Here is a 14,885-nt window from a genome sequence, read left to right on the forward strand (position 1 = left end):
TGCCTGGTTGAAACCGACCTGTAGGTCTGAGGCTTAAGAGTGAGGTGACATTATCCACACCTGTTATTTGCCTCAGTAGAAAGAGAAAATAGTGAAAGGAGGGTAGTGGGAGTTGTTGGGGCCCATGGCAAGCTTGGGGCATCAAAACAGGATCCTGTGTGTTTCTACAAAAGGTGGATAGTTTGCTTTTGGTAGTGAGAAAAGATCAGATAGGTGTTTGTTGGGGAATGAGATTATACAACTTGGGGGAGACTACCTGGCATAAGACATGAGAAGTTGTTACCAACCTGCAGTGTTCACTGTAGGCAGGGAAGGAATGGGAGAACTGGGAGTTTTAACAGGAGACATTGGACATACAGGTGATAATGATAGATACCTTAAAGGCAGGGACCATGTATTATTTAGTGTGAAATGTCCACTAAGTTTGTGCGGATGGCTATGAAATGGGTGGTTGAGACCTCAATGTTATTGACTTTTAAATATTATGCTAATGGTTCAAAAATAAGTCAAAATAAAGTGAAACAACAAACAGTATGGAAGTGTACTACTCTTTTAGATAAATACTGGCAAATTGAATGTTTGTAATACAAATCCTAAGCAATAATCGTTCATAGATGATATACTCAGTCCATAAATATTTGTTAAATTCTTGATGTGGCTGAATTATGAGATTCAGATATGAGTTAAATTGACCACTGATTATCCAGTGTGGTGATCAGGGTACCATTTATCTAAGGGAATCTGGTGCTGTGGACAGTTTGAAAACATATCCTTAAAAATTTTATTTCTAATTTTATTGCACATTTTCATAGTGTCCTTGAAACTCATCCCTTTTTGAAATTCATCTCTTGTAAGACTTAGGGTGACATTCAGAAATGGTTCGAGGATGTTTGTAATAAAAGAGGAGATGGTTAAGGCCATAAAAGTGGAAGATTGTGAAAATGCCTACTGAGTTAAAAAGACCATATGGCCCATGGGATACTTTAATTTATCCACATTGAATAATACTGACTAAGCTTCTGCAAGAAAATGGAGAATTGCACACCGTTCTACCTTCAAAAAGTTAGTTTAATATGATAAATGAATGTGTTGTCAGAGAGTTATACCTTGGTTGGAGAGATTAGTTGAAATGGCCGCAGCACCTAACATTTAAAGAACCCAGAGGAGAGTCTAATTAACTTGGGGTTGGGTGGAGGGAGGCATGGCAGGTTCCTGAAAGGTTCCTGAGAGAAAGTGCCACTAGAGCTGAGATTTAAAGAGCTTGAGGGAATTAGGGTGAAAGCTACTGCCACTTCAAAGGGACGGAACTACATGAACAAAGGTGGAGAGATCTGTTTAAATGGAGCTGCAAGTACTGTGTGTGACTGTGCACATAGTTCTGAAGAGAATGGCAGAAACTCTGTGGGTGCTTGCATGCTGTACTGAGGCACTATTTATGCTATAAAGGTGGAGAACCTCTGAAAGATTTTCAAGACCCAGACCCTGGTGTATGTTAGGCAAGTGCTCTACTGCTGAGCTATACTCCCAGTCCCACTGTATATTTTTAAAAGTGCTTGTTCATTCGTTGTAGCTTCATTATATTAAAATCTGAGACTATAATATATTCACTTCCTATTTCTCAGGGTCAGGGTGGGAATAAAATAACAAGAGGTAAAGAAGGGGGCTTTGTAGTACCCATTGTAAAAATGCCTTTTATATATGAATAATACAGATTTGCTGTTCTTAGCTACAAGATAAGTTGAGTTTTTCAGACTTGAAGTACATTGTTTATTACTGATATTAGTATTTAAAATTTTTTTGTTAGTTGTAGATGGACAGCATGGCTTTATTTATTTTTATATGGTGCTAAGGATCGAACCCAGTGCCTTACATGTGGCTAGGTAAGCACTCTGCCAGTGGGTTACAGCTCCAACCCCGATATTATTGTTTTAAAATAAGAAGTTTTGAAGTTAGCATTGAATGATCAAAGCTCAGACTTTGGACTTACGCAAACTTGGATTTTAATTCCTTCTCTCTCTCTAGTGTTTTGCTTGTAAAATTTATTGAAATTCTCTTAACTTCAGTTTCTTTATCAAAGCATAATTGTTGTGACAATGAAGATGGTGAATACAAAATGTTTTGTAAATTCCTTGGCGAATGGAAAATGCTTTATAAATGATAACTTACTGATGGCCAGCTGCTCTTCTAAGCATTTACAATGTTATTTCATTTAGGCCTCCTGAGAGTCCTATGAAGTAGGTACTGAGATTTTCTCCATTTTTCAGCTCAGAATTTACTGAGGGAGGAGGATGGAGGATAAATGTCCCAAGGTCATAGGGCTGGGATCTGTATTCAGTCAGTCTTGACTCCTGAGGCCGGATTCTTTGCTGCTATACTTTTGTCCTTTCCCTGGGGAATACACTATTATTATTAGTACATCGACCAATATTACCATTCCAAGAATGCTTGGGGCAGAGGCTGTTTTACAAACAACTCTCAATACTGCTTCTGCTCATTTTGACTAGCTTCTTAAATGGACAGTTAAAAATTACTAAATGCACTCAGTCTATATTCATAGAACTGGATGCTATTGGATTCAGTTTCTGATGAAGACTTCGACTATGCCTTCAATGACCTTACTCATTTTGAGATGGGGCAAGACAGTTTAGAATGACCTATGTCTGTACAAGTGTGGTCTCTAAGTGGAATAACTGTGAGGGATTTACTTGCTAACCCTTTCATTTCAAGAAGGTGTTCTGTAGACACCTCTTTGTTACTTCAGGAACTAATGTGCACGTGCATTCCTATTGAGTTGCTTTTTTGTGCAAACTCTCATGATCTTTAAAGCTTAGTGGGAGAAGGGATCAAACTCAGAGCATAAGTGAGTGGTCTAGGTAGAAAAGAGAGATGTGGTCTTGCTTTATTTGGAATAATAAAAGTAGGCCAGTTGCTGAGGAGGAACTAAGTGCTCTAGTTCTAGCTGAAGTAAAATGCATTTTCCAAGAGAATGCAGTCTTTTTTCAAGAGTAACTCATTTTTATTTAAGAGTTAATAGAAAATGGTCCACATTTTACAACCCAATATCAAAAAAGAAAGAAATCATCAAGGACGAAAGGTCAGTACATATGAAAGGTGGAATCGGGAGGGATGATTAAGACAAGAGGTTAAGGATGGTCATCAGTGAACTGATTTATCTAATTACAGCAAGAATAGTAAACTGGAGGTGGTGATGCACATTTATAATCCCAGTGAAGTGGGAGGCTGAGGCAGAAGGATGGCAAGTGCCAAGTCAGCCTCAGCAGTTTAGTGAGACCCTGTCTCAAAATATAAAAGGACTTGGGGATATAGCTCAGTGGTTAAGCACCCCTGGGGAACAATCCCAGGTACCAAAGTTAAAAAAAAATAGTATTTATGGCTACTCAACATTTATATAGTGCTGCTTGGGTGCCAGGCACTCTTCAAAACCCCATTTACTCTTAGAGTTCTATGAGTTAGGCAATGTTATCAACTATATTTTCCTGAGGAAGACAGGCTCAGGGAGTCTAAGTAATTTGCCTTGAGTTGGTCACGCAGTTAGTGAGTGGCTAGGATTCCAACCAAGATCGCCTGACTTCAGTCATTATTCTTTTTTCATTATTGAATTATAATTACATGTAACAGTAGACTTCTTTGTTATATATTTGTACATGCACATAATGTAACGATATAGTTTTTTCAACTTAGTTCACCAGTTATCTCCTTTTCAGTCATTATTCTTAAACATATCTGTTGACAAGCCTGGGTACCAACTGGTTCCTTCATTGGACTTTTAAACTAGCCGGGGCATTTTAGTATATGACATTTCAAATTTCAGGGAACTATACTCATTTTACTCAATTTAGTGGATACTAGTACTATGCGGAGTGAATAATAAGTAAAGAAAAAGAGGAAGGTGTCAAAGTAATCTGGGGATGATATGAATCAGTAGGTCCTCTGCGGAGCACAGCGGCAGATGCGCTGGCGGGCTCTGGGGGGCAGAAGGGAGGGACCGAGGGCTGGTCCTTGGGCCGCCGCTGGGCGGCCAGGGGCGAAGGCGCAGGCGCGGCAGGCCTGTCAGGCCCTGATGTGCCGGGCCACCTGCAGAGGCCATCCCGCCCCGCTCCGGGACGTCCCCGGGCGAGGACCCCAGTGCCCAGTGCTGCCTCAGAGTGACTCGAGTCTTCCTTTGCCATAAGACGGGTTGAAAAAGTGTTTCCCACATTCTTCCATGTCACCCCTTCCCCGGGGAGTACTGCTGACTTTTCGGCAGGGGGCTGCGCACATCGGTGGCCCTGAACTGTGGCTTTGTTTCCAGGCACCTGTTGTAGGTCCCAAATAGAAACGTGGCTTTTGGGGATCCGGGACCGGGCAGCCAGTGTCCGGGGGTGGGCGTGCTTGGCAGCGCTGTCAACCCGGGTGGGCGGACCGGGGGAGGGGTCCCGGGGATCGCTGCGGCTCTGCTTGGAAGGGAGGGGCCGGGCGGCGCCGGGGCCAGAGCCCAGCCCGCCGGGGCGCTGACCGCCGCGCTCGCCCCCTCCCTTCCGTCCCCCGCCCTCCTCCCTCCCTCTCTCCCGGGGCGCGGGCGAGTGTCTGCAGCGCGGCGGCCAGGAAATGCTGCAGATGCGCCGCGCAGCATCCCGGGCGGAGGCAGCGCGCCCGTCCTCCCGCACCGCCTTCGCGGCCTCCGTCGGGCCCGGAGAAGGCGCCCTGCGCCGGGCGAGGGTGCCTGCCGCGCTGGCCGCAGAGGGTCCCGGCGCCCGCCGGCGCCCGCCCGCCCCCGCCGCGCTTTCTGCTCCTCCGCGTGGTTTGGCGCTGCTCGTTGCCGCCCCCGAACTCGCCGAGATTTGTCGCTGCTGAAACCCGAGAGGGACTCTGGCTCCCCGGGAGCCGCGCGGCCCGCACCGCGGCCCTCCTGGGGGCCTGGGCGTTTCCTCTGCCGGCGCCCGCCGCCCCTCGCACCCCTGCCTTGCGCCTCCCGCGGCTTCAGCCTTCTTCCCCTTGTCTGCTGCTCCTTCCTCTTTTCCAGTTCCCAAGGCTGCGTCTTGCTGACTACCATACTGTCCTGGGGTTACGAAGGGAAGAGGGGAATTGGCCAGTCATCGCTTAAATAAACTTGGGCATGGCGGGTTACCTCTCCCCTGCTGCTTACCTGTACGTAGAGGAGCAGGAGTACCTCCAGGCCTACGAGGATGTCCTGGAGAGGTACAAAGGTATGTAGTCCCCTGCGCTGAGGCTGCGCGTTTGGGCACGGACCGGCGAGGCAACCGTTACCTTTCCTTAACCAGAGCCACCACTGCTGGGGCACTTGTAAACAGGTGTCTGAACCGATCTTGGGTATGGCCCAGGTGCTTTTGGATGGGATCGAGTACTCCCAGCGCTGGGTGGGGTGGGCGATGGTCCGGAGACGCCCTTGGATAGGCGATAGAATGGGGGAGGGAGGTTGGTTTCCAAGAAGCTCATTGCATTTTCTCTTCCTTTGTAAAAGCTCTTAAGTACTAAGCATAATCATAATTCTTCCTGGGATGGTGGATACTGATTAATTCTCTGTGGGATTACTAAAGCCTTGCTGTTCTTCCTTTGGCATGGGGTGCTGATGAGTTCTATTAAAAAGATTCTTGTGATCTTAAATGTACAGCCCATTTTCTGCTGAGAGCAGCACCGAATCATTTTCCTTAAAATAATTTTACTTATCTGAAAAAAGTTTATGGTTTGTGCCTGTGTGCTTATTCTGGCATATGGCAAAAATCATTTAATAGCCTGATGGATGAAAGATCTTATTCAGTGAGTTTGTTGTAAATTTAAAGAAGTATATTTTGAGATTTTTTCTTCCTATCTTTTAAGTGCAGAAGATTCTATGCCAGCCTGACAAATATTGATATTTTAGTATTATGTTTATTTTGTAGTTAAATGTTAGAGAAAATAGATATGGCACTCTTTAAGAGCTTTTTGCCCTTAAATTATTTTTTAAGTGTGCATAGACTGTTTTCTTATTGTGACTCCCAAAACACCCTGTACCCAAAGGTAGCTCACAAGTGTGTGTGTATGTGTGTGTGTGTGTGTGTGTGTGTGTGTGTACTAGTGTGAATAGTGTCTTTTCCATGGATTGGGTTCAAATGGCTTTTGAACATGCTTTGAGTTTGGTAACTCAATTTCTGAAAATTGAATGGAATTGTATGTTTAAAATGCATACATTTCTTTTAGTAGAAAGTAGAAATATGAAATCCTGAACTGAATAACACAATTCAAATTTCCCCAGAGCTCAAAATCTATCCACATTCATGTTTTATCTTTTTCTAGAATATATTTTATAAATGAAATTCTTAAAACCCACATGGAATTTTGTAAACACACAACTGGAATTCCTTTGTGCCAAGACTCTATTGTGTATAATACTGCCACTGAGCAAATGCAATGATATTTTAGGCTAAAGCACATTTGTACCATTTGTATGTGTGTGTGTAATTGTTTACCTCTGTATTTCCATTTTAAAATAAGGTTCTTAATCAGTTGTCTTGAGAACTTTAAAAATGAGTATATTACTATGTAGATTAGTAAACCTTAAACCGCATAAGAAATACATCTGTGTTCTATAAAATATGGAAGAAAAAAGTCTGAAAGCTCTATGGTGTATACATTTTATGCTTTTGGAGGAAATTACAGGTATATGATTTTTTTTTTAATCACATCAAGTTCTACATCAGTGATATGTGGGTGATTTCAGGTAACGGAGGAAGTAGACATTGTATTTGTCTTTGTAAATACAAGCAAATTCAAGCTCTGAAGCCAATTGTACTTTACACTATCCTTCCTTTTAACCATAACCTTACCAACATATACTTCTTTAAACATTTTGCCCAAGATTTCACTGAAAAAGTGAGGAATACAGCCCTCATTTTCTTTGTGGTTTTGAAATGCTTAGGTCATCAGTTTGTACTTTGCTTTATAGATGTTCTATATTTCATTTAGTCTTGGAAAAGAAAGTCAGCTTATTGGCCAGTGTATTTCATGAAAAGCTAGAGATCTGGAAAATTCATTGTTTCCCGATGTGTTTGGAAGCCAGTTACAACTTCCCATCAGTATCCAATATGATGACTTCACTACAGTGCTTATTATCCTGATGACTTGCTATGGGGGCTGATCTAATCAGAAAAGAATTGTAGGCTTTGAATAGGGAGTGTCAGTTCACTAAACTTTGAAAGTACAGTTGCTCATTTTCTGAAATCATGCATTGTTCAAAAAATTTTATGTTTTCATTTGAACTTACAAGAGATTATTCTGATTTTTTTATTTCTGACAAAGTTCCTTGGGTACAGAATGAGTTTACATTCATTTAGTGTATTCTCAGGTTGCCAAGTTATCATATGCCCCAGCTGTTGAGCACTGTAAGTGGTAGAGTCAGCTGGAGCAAATTCATAATTTGCCTGTTGCCAGTGTAAAATGTTAGGAATTGTGAATATTAGATTTAGAAGTTGAGAGTTTTGCTAGGCCTTGTCCTGAGACAGTTTTGGAAATACTTCAAACCAGGCCCTCTGTAGAAAAACGAGAATAGTGTCCAATGAGCCCTAATTATTTATGGTGTGGTCTATTCTTGTGTCTTGCTTTGGTCCTTACTTCTGAGTAAAAATAGGCAACTGTTTGCTGAGTTAGAATAACACAGAGAGTTATGTACTGCAAAGAAGGGTTCTATGTTTAGTTCATATTTTAGTCTGTTACTTATAAAATATATTCATAATTAAAATATTTAGGACTATTTGATTAAAAAATATTACTTCAGTTGATACCAAAATTAGGGAGAATTAAGGTATATATATATTTTAATAGAATATGACTATTTTTGTTTGTGCTAGAAATTGTCCATGTTATTAACTTTTATATATAGTTAATTTTCCAGTGTATTTACTGTGTAATACATAACATTTTAGTAGGGCTGAACATAAAAGATGCATAATGATCTCTCTTGCCATCCTTCTCAAGCATAAGGAAACTAATTTATACTATTATAAATAATTAAATTAATTAGCTATCACTTTAATCTGTGAAATTGTTATTGAAATATTTTTTTTTCCTAGCACATTGTTACTCTTTTATATGATGTTAAGTGAGAAAATGAGATAATCGGTGTGAACCCAGTAAATTTCATTCTATCCATTTTAGACTTATTTTTAAAATGCTAAATTAGTTTGGTCTGACAAAATGGTTATTTTTTCATTGATCTGAAATTAATGCTTTTCCTAGACAACTGTAGTAAAAGCATTACATTGTTCTCTCTGAAAGCTGAATGGGCAGTTTAGTTAGTTATATATAATATCACTTAAACCCAAAGATTTTATTATTTCACTGGGTAATTGCTTATGTGCATGGTGTCAGAAGCATCTAGGAATGCTATAGTCTTCCTTTTCAGTTCAGTTTCATGGCCTCCCTAGACATGTGATTGGTAAACCAACCCTGTTGTTCAGGTGAATTGAATGTTGAAGTATAAAGGTTTTGGGGGATTTCTCTCCTTATTTATAACACACCTGTGATGTTGCTCAGTGGTTTTCTTTCTTTTTTTTTTGCTCAGTGGTTTTCACTTGGTTTCCAGGACTCTACAAACACTTGATTTTATATTTCATCTGCTCAGGATATATTCATACAAAAGCAACGAAACTTTTATATTTCTGCCTTTGGATCCCTGTGCGTCAGGAGCCTGGCTCTGTGGGGAGATGGAGCATTCTACCAAAGCATATTCATGGTTTACTAGTTATATAATAAATGAACTCTATGCTGCATCAAGATAATGTAATGTTGTAGCTAGTTATAACAGTATTCATCTGGGCCTTTTCTGAAAGGTTTAATGAAACAGGTTTAATCTGTCGAGTGTTCCTTGAGATTTTGGCCTGTTTCTATCAGAAAACAGGTGCTTAACCAAATAGATGTTTTCTTTTTCATAGCTACTGGGAAATGCAAGGGAGGCCGGTCAGGAGTATGGACTACTTTCATTTGCTAAGAGGGACCTTTCTTGAGCACTTACAGCATATTATGTAGTTGTTTTGTGATCCCAAGATAGCTGCTTCTCTACCAACCTTTGTGTTTCAGTTCCCCGTGAGAACTGTTCGAGGGGTCACTCCCATCAGCAAGGTAGGAAATATAGATTTTTAAGCTTAAATTTTAAGAATTTTGTGCCCTGATCCAAACTGAAGTTGTGTTTGTACAGAAAAAGGAAAGATGGCTACTGGCTTTGCAATCAGCAAGTGTCTGGCACACAGAGGATAAACTGTCTGTGCTGAAATTGGAAACTTGAAGTTGGGACACATGTTAACAACCATAACGCAATATGTTTGACTTTACTGAAGTTTGAGGGAACATCTGAGAGCTCCATTGACTTCTCTGAAGATTTTCAAAATGACACAATTGAATGCTTCATAATGTTACAACATTGATTGAAAAATAAATTCTACAAAATAATTAGTGTTTAAATACGCTAAAGAACTTGTTTATGCCTCATGCCATGAAGGAGAACACACCAGTTTAGGAATGTGAGCAACTATGAGATATTGTTAGTGAATTTAACTTTGAACTTCACATATACTGATGCTGGTTTTACTTTCTTTTGTTCTGATTTGGCATTACTTCAACTTTTCTTTAGTCAGGTATTTAAAAAAGAAAGCTTCATGCTCTTTAAAGCTTATAATTTTTTTTTTTTAAATTTGGGCCATTTGGAGATGGTTATTTATGGGTTCAACACAGTTTTAGGTAATAAATGCAAGGAGAAGAGATGAGAGCAGTTTATTAGTTACTGGTTATTTTGTAGTTAAGCAACAAAGCTTTTGTATTTCTGCCTTTGGGTCTCCTGTGCCTCAGGAGCCTGGCTCTGTGGGGAGATGGAGCATTCTACTAAAGCATAGTCATGAAATTGAAGATTATGAAAACATCTGCAGCTATAGAGGCAATCAAAGATGGACTAGATAGGCTGCCCTGTCATTCTGTTCTAGTTCCACACCTGAGTACGAGTACTGAAAATGTATGTGAATCATCCAACTCTTTAAACCCAGTTGAGCAAATCAAGAGAGAGATGATTTGTACTTCAGAATGTTTATTAATTAAAAAGAAACCCAGAGTCTTCTGTTACATGCTTGGGACTTCTCTCTCTATAATGACTTTTTTTTTTGGTTCTGGGGATTGAATCCAGGGCCTTGTGCATTCGAGGCAGGCATTCTACCAACTGAGCTATATCCCCAGCCGCCTATAATGACTTTTGAATGAAAGAAAAGACTTCTATATCCATTTCTTGGCTCCTCGTAATTTTGTGATTACTTTCTCTTTACTTTCAAAGAGGAATTTCAGGCATTTGCTGAGGTATATCATTGTTTCCATAAATTATCAAATGAACCAGCCTTCTCTTTTGGTCTATTTTTTAACCGTTTTATTTGCTGATGTTTTCCACCCTATTTCCTCATCTCCCAAAGAGGAAGCAAATAAATCTGCTTAAGTTGGGTGTTAGGAGAAAGCTTTGTGCTTGGGGTCAAGTGAGATTTTGTAGAAAAGGTAAAAGTATGAGGAGGAAAACTGCAAGATGAGATCCTATCATAACTGTTCCACCTCATTGGCATAACCCCAGAATCCATTTTGAGTTCTGGCTGCTGGGCAGAGGAGGTCTGAGGGAGTAATTGGGTAGAAGTTATATGAAAGTGGATGAATGATGGAGAGTTATGCTGGGCCATATTGAAAGGGTCTTGAATGCCATATTCAGGACTGGATTCGGCCTTTTGGACAGGGGAACCCTTGGTGACCCTCAGCAGGATGACCAGTGAGGTAACTGGTATTAGTGTGGAGGTCTGAGCAGAAGGAATACCTAGGAGGCAGGACACAAGTTAGGAGGAGACTGCAATATTAAAATAGCTTCTAAATTAGAACTTTAATTCTCTTTTTGCAACTGCTGCCTTTTCATAAATAAGGATATTAAGGCTTAGAGATTTTTTCTGAAATCATATAGCTGTCAGTGATGATAGCAGTGGCATTTGAACATCAAGTGTATATTTGACATAAAGCTATATATTTAGAATTTCATTACACGGACTGGGAAATATTGCAAAAAGTTTTTATGAGAACATTTTTTACTAGGAATCTGATTTTCTTAGTTTCACTTTTTTTCTGGGTATTGAGCCCAGGGGCACTTAACATTGAACTACATCCCCAGCCCTTTTTTTAAAAAAAAAATATTTGTATTTTGAGACAGGGTCTCACTAAACTGCTGAGGCTGGCCTTGAACTTGCTGTCCTACTGTCTCAGCCTCCAAGTTTCTGGAATTGCAGGTGTGCACCACCATGTCTGGCTCAAGTCTTGTCTCTTAAAAAAAAAAAAAATCTCATGTAATCCCTGCAATGATCTTATGAAGTATGTGTTATCCTCCTTCTTGTACATAAGATAAAACAGAGGCATGGAATCTGATTTTAATCTACAATTTTCTAAGCTGTTTTAAATGGACGCATGGAATAAGTATTAATAGCTTAAAAGTTCATAGAGATATCAGTTCAAATATTAAGTAGATTTTGGAGCCTGAAATGTTTTTTCTTAGCTAGATTCTAATGATTAAATATCCACGAGAAGAAAATAAAATTTTTAATATGAGCACTTCCAGTGTATATTTAGTTTGAAGAAATTTTTTAAAAAATTAACTTTGGTAAATGTCACCAGTGAATGTGGCTGCTTTGAGACATGCCTGAAATGTTTCCCGAAAGGAACTGTCAAAGGGAATTGACAAAGTCTTAATTTTTCTCTAGTGGGTGGAAATATTTCCCATTGGATCCTAGTATTAAAGATACTGTACAAAGATACTATTGTCACAGGGAATTAAAAACATGGCCTGTATCTAGTGTTACAGTTTTCCATGCTGGCCATGCTACTGTGATGATATGGATTCTTGATTTTGGCATGAAATAATGCTACTTGGTAGCTTGTTTTATTCTACATTTATTAAACCAGTGTGATAGATAAAATAAGGCATTTGAAATATTCTGAGCAGTAAATATTACATAGGTAGCCAATGATTGAGTTGACTTAAGAACTCAAGTGCTCTGACTTCTTCTAGGCCAGTGGTAGCCTTTTAGCCTTTTTTTAAAATCAATAATCAGTAGACTATATTTTAGATTTTTTTTTTTTTTGGTACCAGGGATTGAACTCAGGGGCCCTTGACCACTGAGCCACATTCCCAGACCTATTTTGTATTTTATTTAGAGACAGGGTCTCACTGAGTTGCTTAGTGCCTTGCCTTGCCATTGCTGAGGCTGGCTTTGAACTTGAATCCTTCTGCCTCAGCTTTCCTAGACATTGGGATTAAAAGTGTGCACCACTGTGCCTGGCTAAACATTTTAGAAACTGAGTTGAACAAAAAGTTCAGTTCTAATATGTTCTTTCCCCTTCCCCATAGTTTCCCTCTGTTGACATATTGATGTGGTACATTTGCTACACTAAGATCCACAGTTAATATTAGTGTTCACTGTTGTACAGTTCTATGGGATTTGACTAATGTATAATGTCATGTGTCTGTCATTACATACAATACAGAATAGTTTCATTGCCAAAAAAAATCTATTCTACCTGTTCTTTCCCCAGCCCTTGAACCCCAGACAACCCCTGATCTTTTTGCTGCTTCTGTAGCTTTGCCTCTAACATACTGGAATGTTATATATTTGGAATCATATAGTAGTATTGTTTTATTCCTGAATAATAGCTCATTGTCTAGTGTACCACAGTTGATCCATTCACCTACTGAAGGGCATCTTGGTTGCTTTCATTTTTTTTTTTTTGTCGATTATTTAAAAAAGCTGATGTAAACATTTGTGTTCAGGTTTTTGTGTGGACATAAGTTTTCAAGTCATTTGGATAAAGGAGTACAATTGCTAGATTGTATGGTATTTTCACTTTTATCAGAATCTGTTAAGCTTTCTTCTGAAGTAGTGGTCCCATTTTCCATTTCCACATAAAAGAGTTCCTGTTGCTCCATGTCCTTGTCTGCATTCTGTGTTTTTCTTAATCTGATGGTAACAAAGTTCCTGAGGCTGGATGATTTATAAAGAAAAAAGGATTATTTTGATTCATGATTCTGTTTAAGTTCAGGCTGCCACATCTGGTCAGGTGTGACAGCCTGGTGAGGACCCCATGCTGTGCCATATCAAAAGTAGAAAGGGGGAAAGGGGAACCAGATTTGTACAGGAGCATTTGTGCAAGAGAGACAAGGGGAGGTGCCAGACTCACTTTATAATGATTTGCTCTCTTGGTAACAGATCCAGTCCCAGAGATATAATTCACTCCTGTGTCTTTTGACAAAACCAATCCGGTTCATGAGGGTGGTGTCCCCATGACCAAATCACCTCTTAAAGGCTCCACCTCCTGAGGCTGCCATATTAAACCTCAATATGAGTTTATCCAAACCATATCAGTGTTGTCACTGTACTATATTTGAGCCATTCTAATAGGTTGTAGTGACATTTCACTGTTGTCTTAATTTGCGGTTCCCCAGTGACATATGACATTGAGCATCTTTTCAATTATCATGTGATAATTTTCCATTTATTTATCTTCTTTGGTGAGGTGTCTGCTCAGAGCTTTTGCCCACCTTTCAATTGGGATTGTGTACTAACTGTTGAACTTTAAGAGATCTTTGTATGCATTTTGGCTACCACTCCTTTATTAGGTATATATTTTGCAAATGGTCATAGCCTTTTTATATCATTACCTTCTTTTGGTGCTTTCACATTATTGCATGTTATAGATATTATTTAGATAAATAGAGGCCTGGTTATTTCCTTTCTTATGGTCACAGTGTTATTAAGTACTGTTGCATTTTGGCTACTTCACAGTGTCTGGTGGCGCAGAGTTCAGCAGTCTGACAGTTTGCTTTGGTGTATCTATACAGGCTGCCGCAGCAGTTCAGGTATCCAGTTAGCTGGCAGCTATGATGCTGTATACCACTTGAGTCTAAAATTAGTAGAACTGTTCTATTTTTAAGGACAGACTGAAATCAGTAGTCATGTCCTGCAAAACATGTGAAAGTTAAACTCAGGATACTGGATGACTTCTTTTAAAATGTGATCTGAAATAGAGTTGGATAAAAAGTAGTTAGTTGTAATTTTTTAGAAAGTTATTATGGTGATGTGGGTGTCATGTGTATGTATACAGTATATCAGAACCTAAACTTTATGCTGTTACCCCTTAGAGTTAATATAATGCTTTTATGTAGATGGTCATGTTTGATTTTTAAAATATGAGTTCATTTAGAGCAAAGCTACCAGATTTTGCTCATAGCATATTTTAGAAGATCCACATCCCCTGAATATTCATGAATGCTAGAACACCAGACTTAATTGCCTTTGCTAGGAAAAAAGTGACTGATTAAAGAGCTATTTGATCGTTCATTTTGTGATCTTTGTGGAAACTTTACCTAACAGAAACTAGAGAAGATTGAAAAGATTGATACTTGGTAGATGAAAAGCTGAGTGATTGAAACTCAGTTTGATTTTACATGTGTTATGAATTTTATACTCTATTAAGCAAGGGCTTATGTTCATGAAGGTGTTTTGCAAAGTTATTTGGATGTCCTTCAGGCAATTTCAGAAGCTATAATAATTTAGTTACTATAGATACTTTGTAGTCTTTTTAATTTTTCTTTGAATATTATTGGAGGATCTAAAGCAGGATTAAAAGGCTCTAAATTACAGAAAGCAGGATGCTAGGTCACTTTCAGTTATTTTGTTCAAAAATGTACTTAATACCTATCCCTTTGCATTTAAAATGTTATGTAGAAATTTAAATTTGTGCTTCAGTAGAATTAAAATGATAAATGCAGTGAAATACTTTTACAATTAGAGCATTCCTTTAAAAACATTTGTGCTGCATTGTTCCCAACCCTT

At 39.2% G+C, this 14,885-nt stretch overlaps 1 protein-coding gene across 22 annotated transcripts in view; it reads left to right on the forward strand.

The window, feature by feature from the left end:
- Window positions 1–14,885, forward strand: part of Dst (dystonin) — a 427,642-nt gene that overhangs the window by 87,526 nt on the left and 325,231 nt on the right. For 6 of the 22 annotated variants that reach the window (XM_021721811.2, XM_021721812.2, XM_021721822.3 and 3 more), the window contains exon 1: window positions 5,066–5,207. The exons of the other annotated variants lie outside the window; for them this stretch is intronic. In XM_021721811.2, the coding sequence (XP_021577486.2) occupies window positions 5,117–5,207 (91 nt within the window). In that variant the 5' untranslated portion in view covers window positions 5,066–5,116. Of the gene's footprint in view, window positions 1–5,065; window positions 5,208–14,885 lie in introns of those variants that run through there. 22 annotated transcript variants of the gene reach the window in all.

The sequence above is a fragment of the Ictidomys tridecemlineatus genome, chromosome 8 (genome assembly GCF_052094955.1).
Source record: "Ictidomys tridecemlineatus isolate mIctTri1 chromosome 8, mIctTri1.hap1, whole genome shotgun sequence".
Taxonomy (NCBI): Eukaryota; Metazoa; Chordata; class Mammalia; order Rodentia; family Sciuridae; genus Ictidomys; species Ictidomys tridecemlineatus.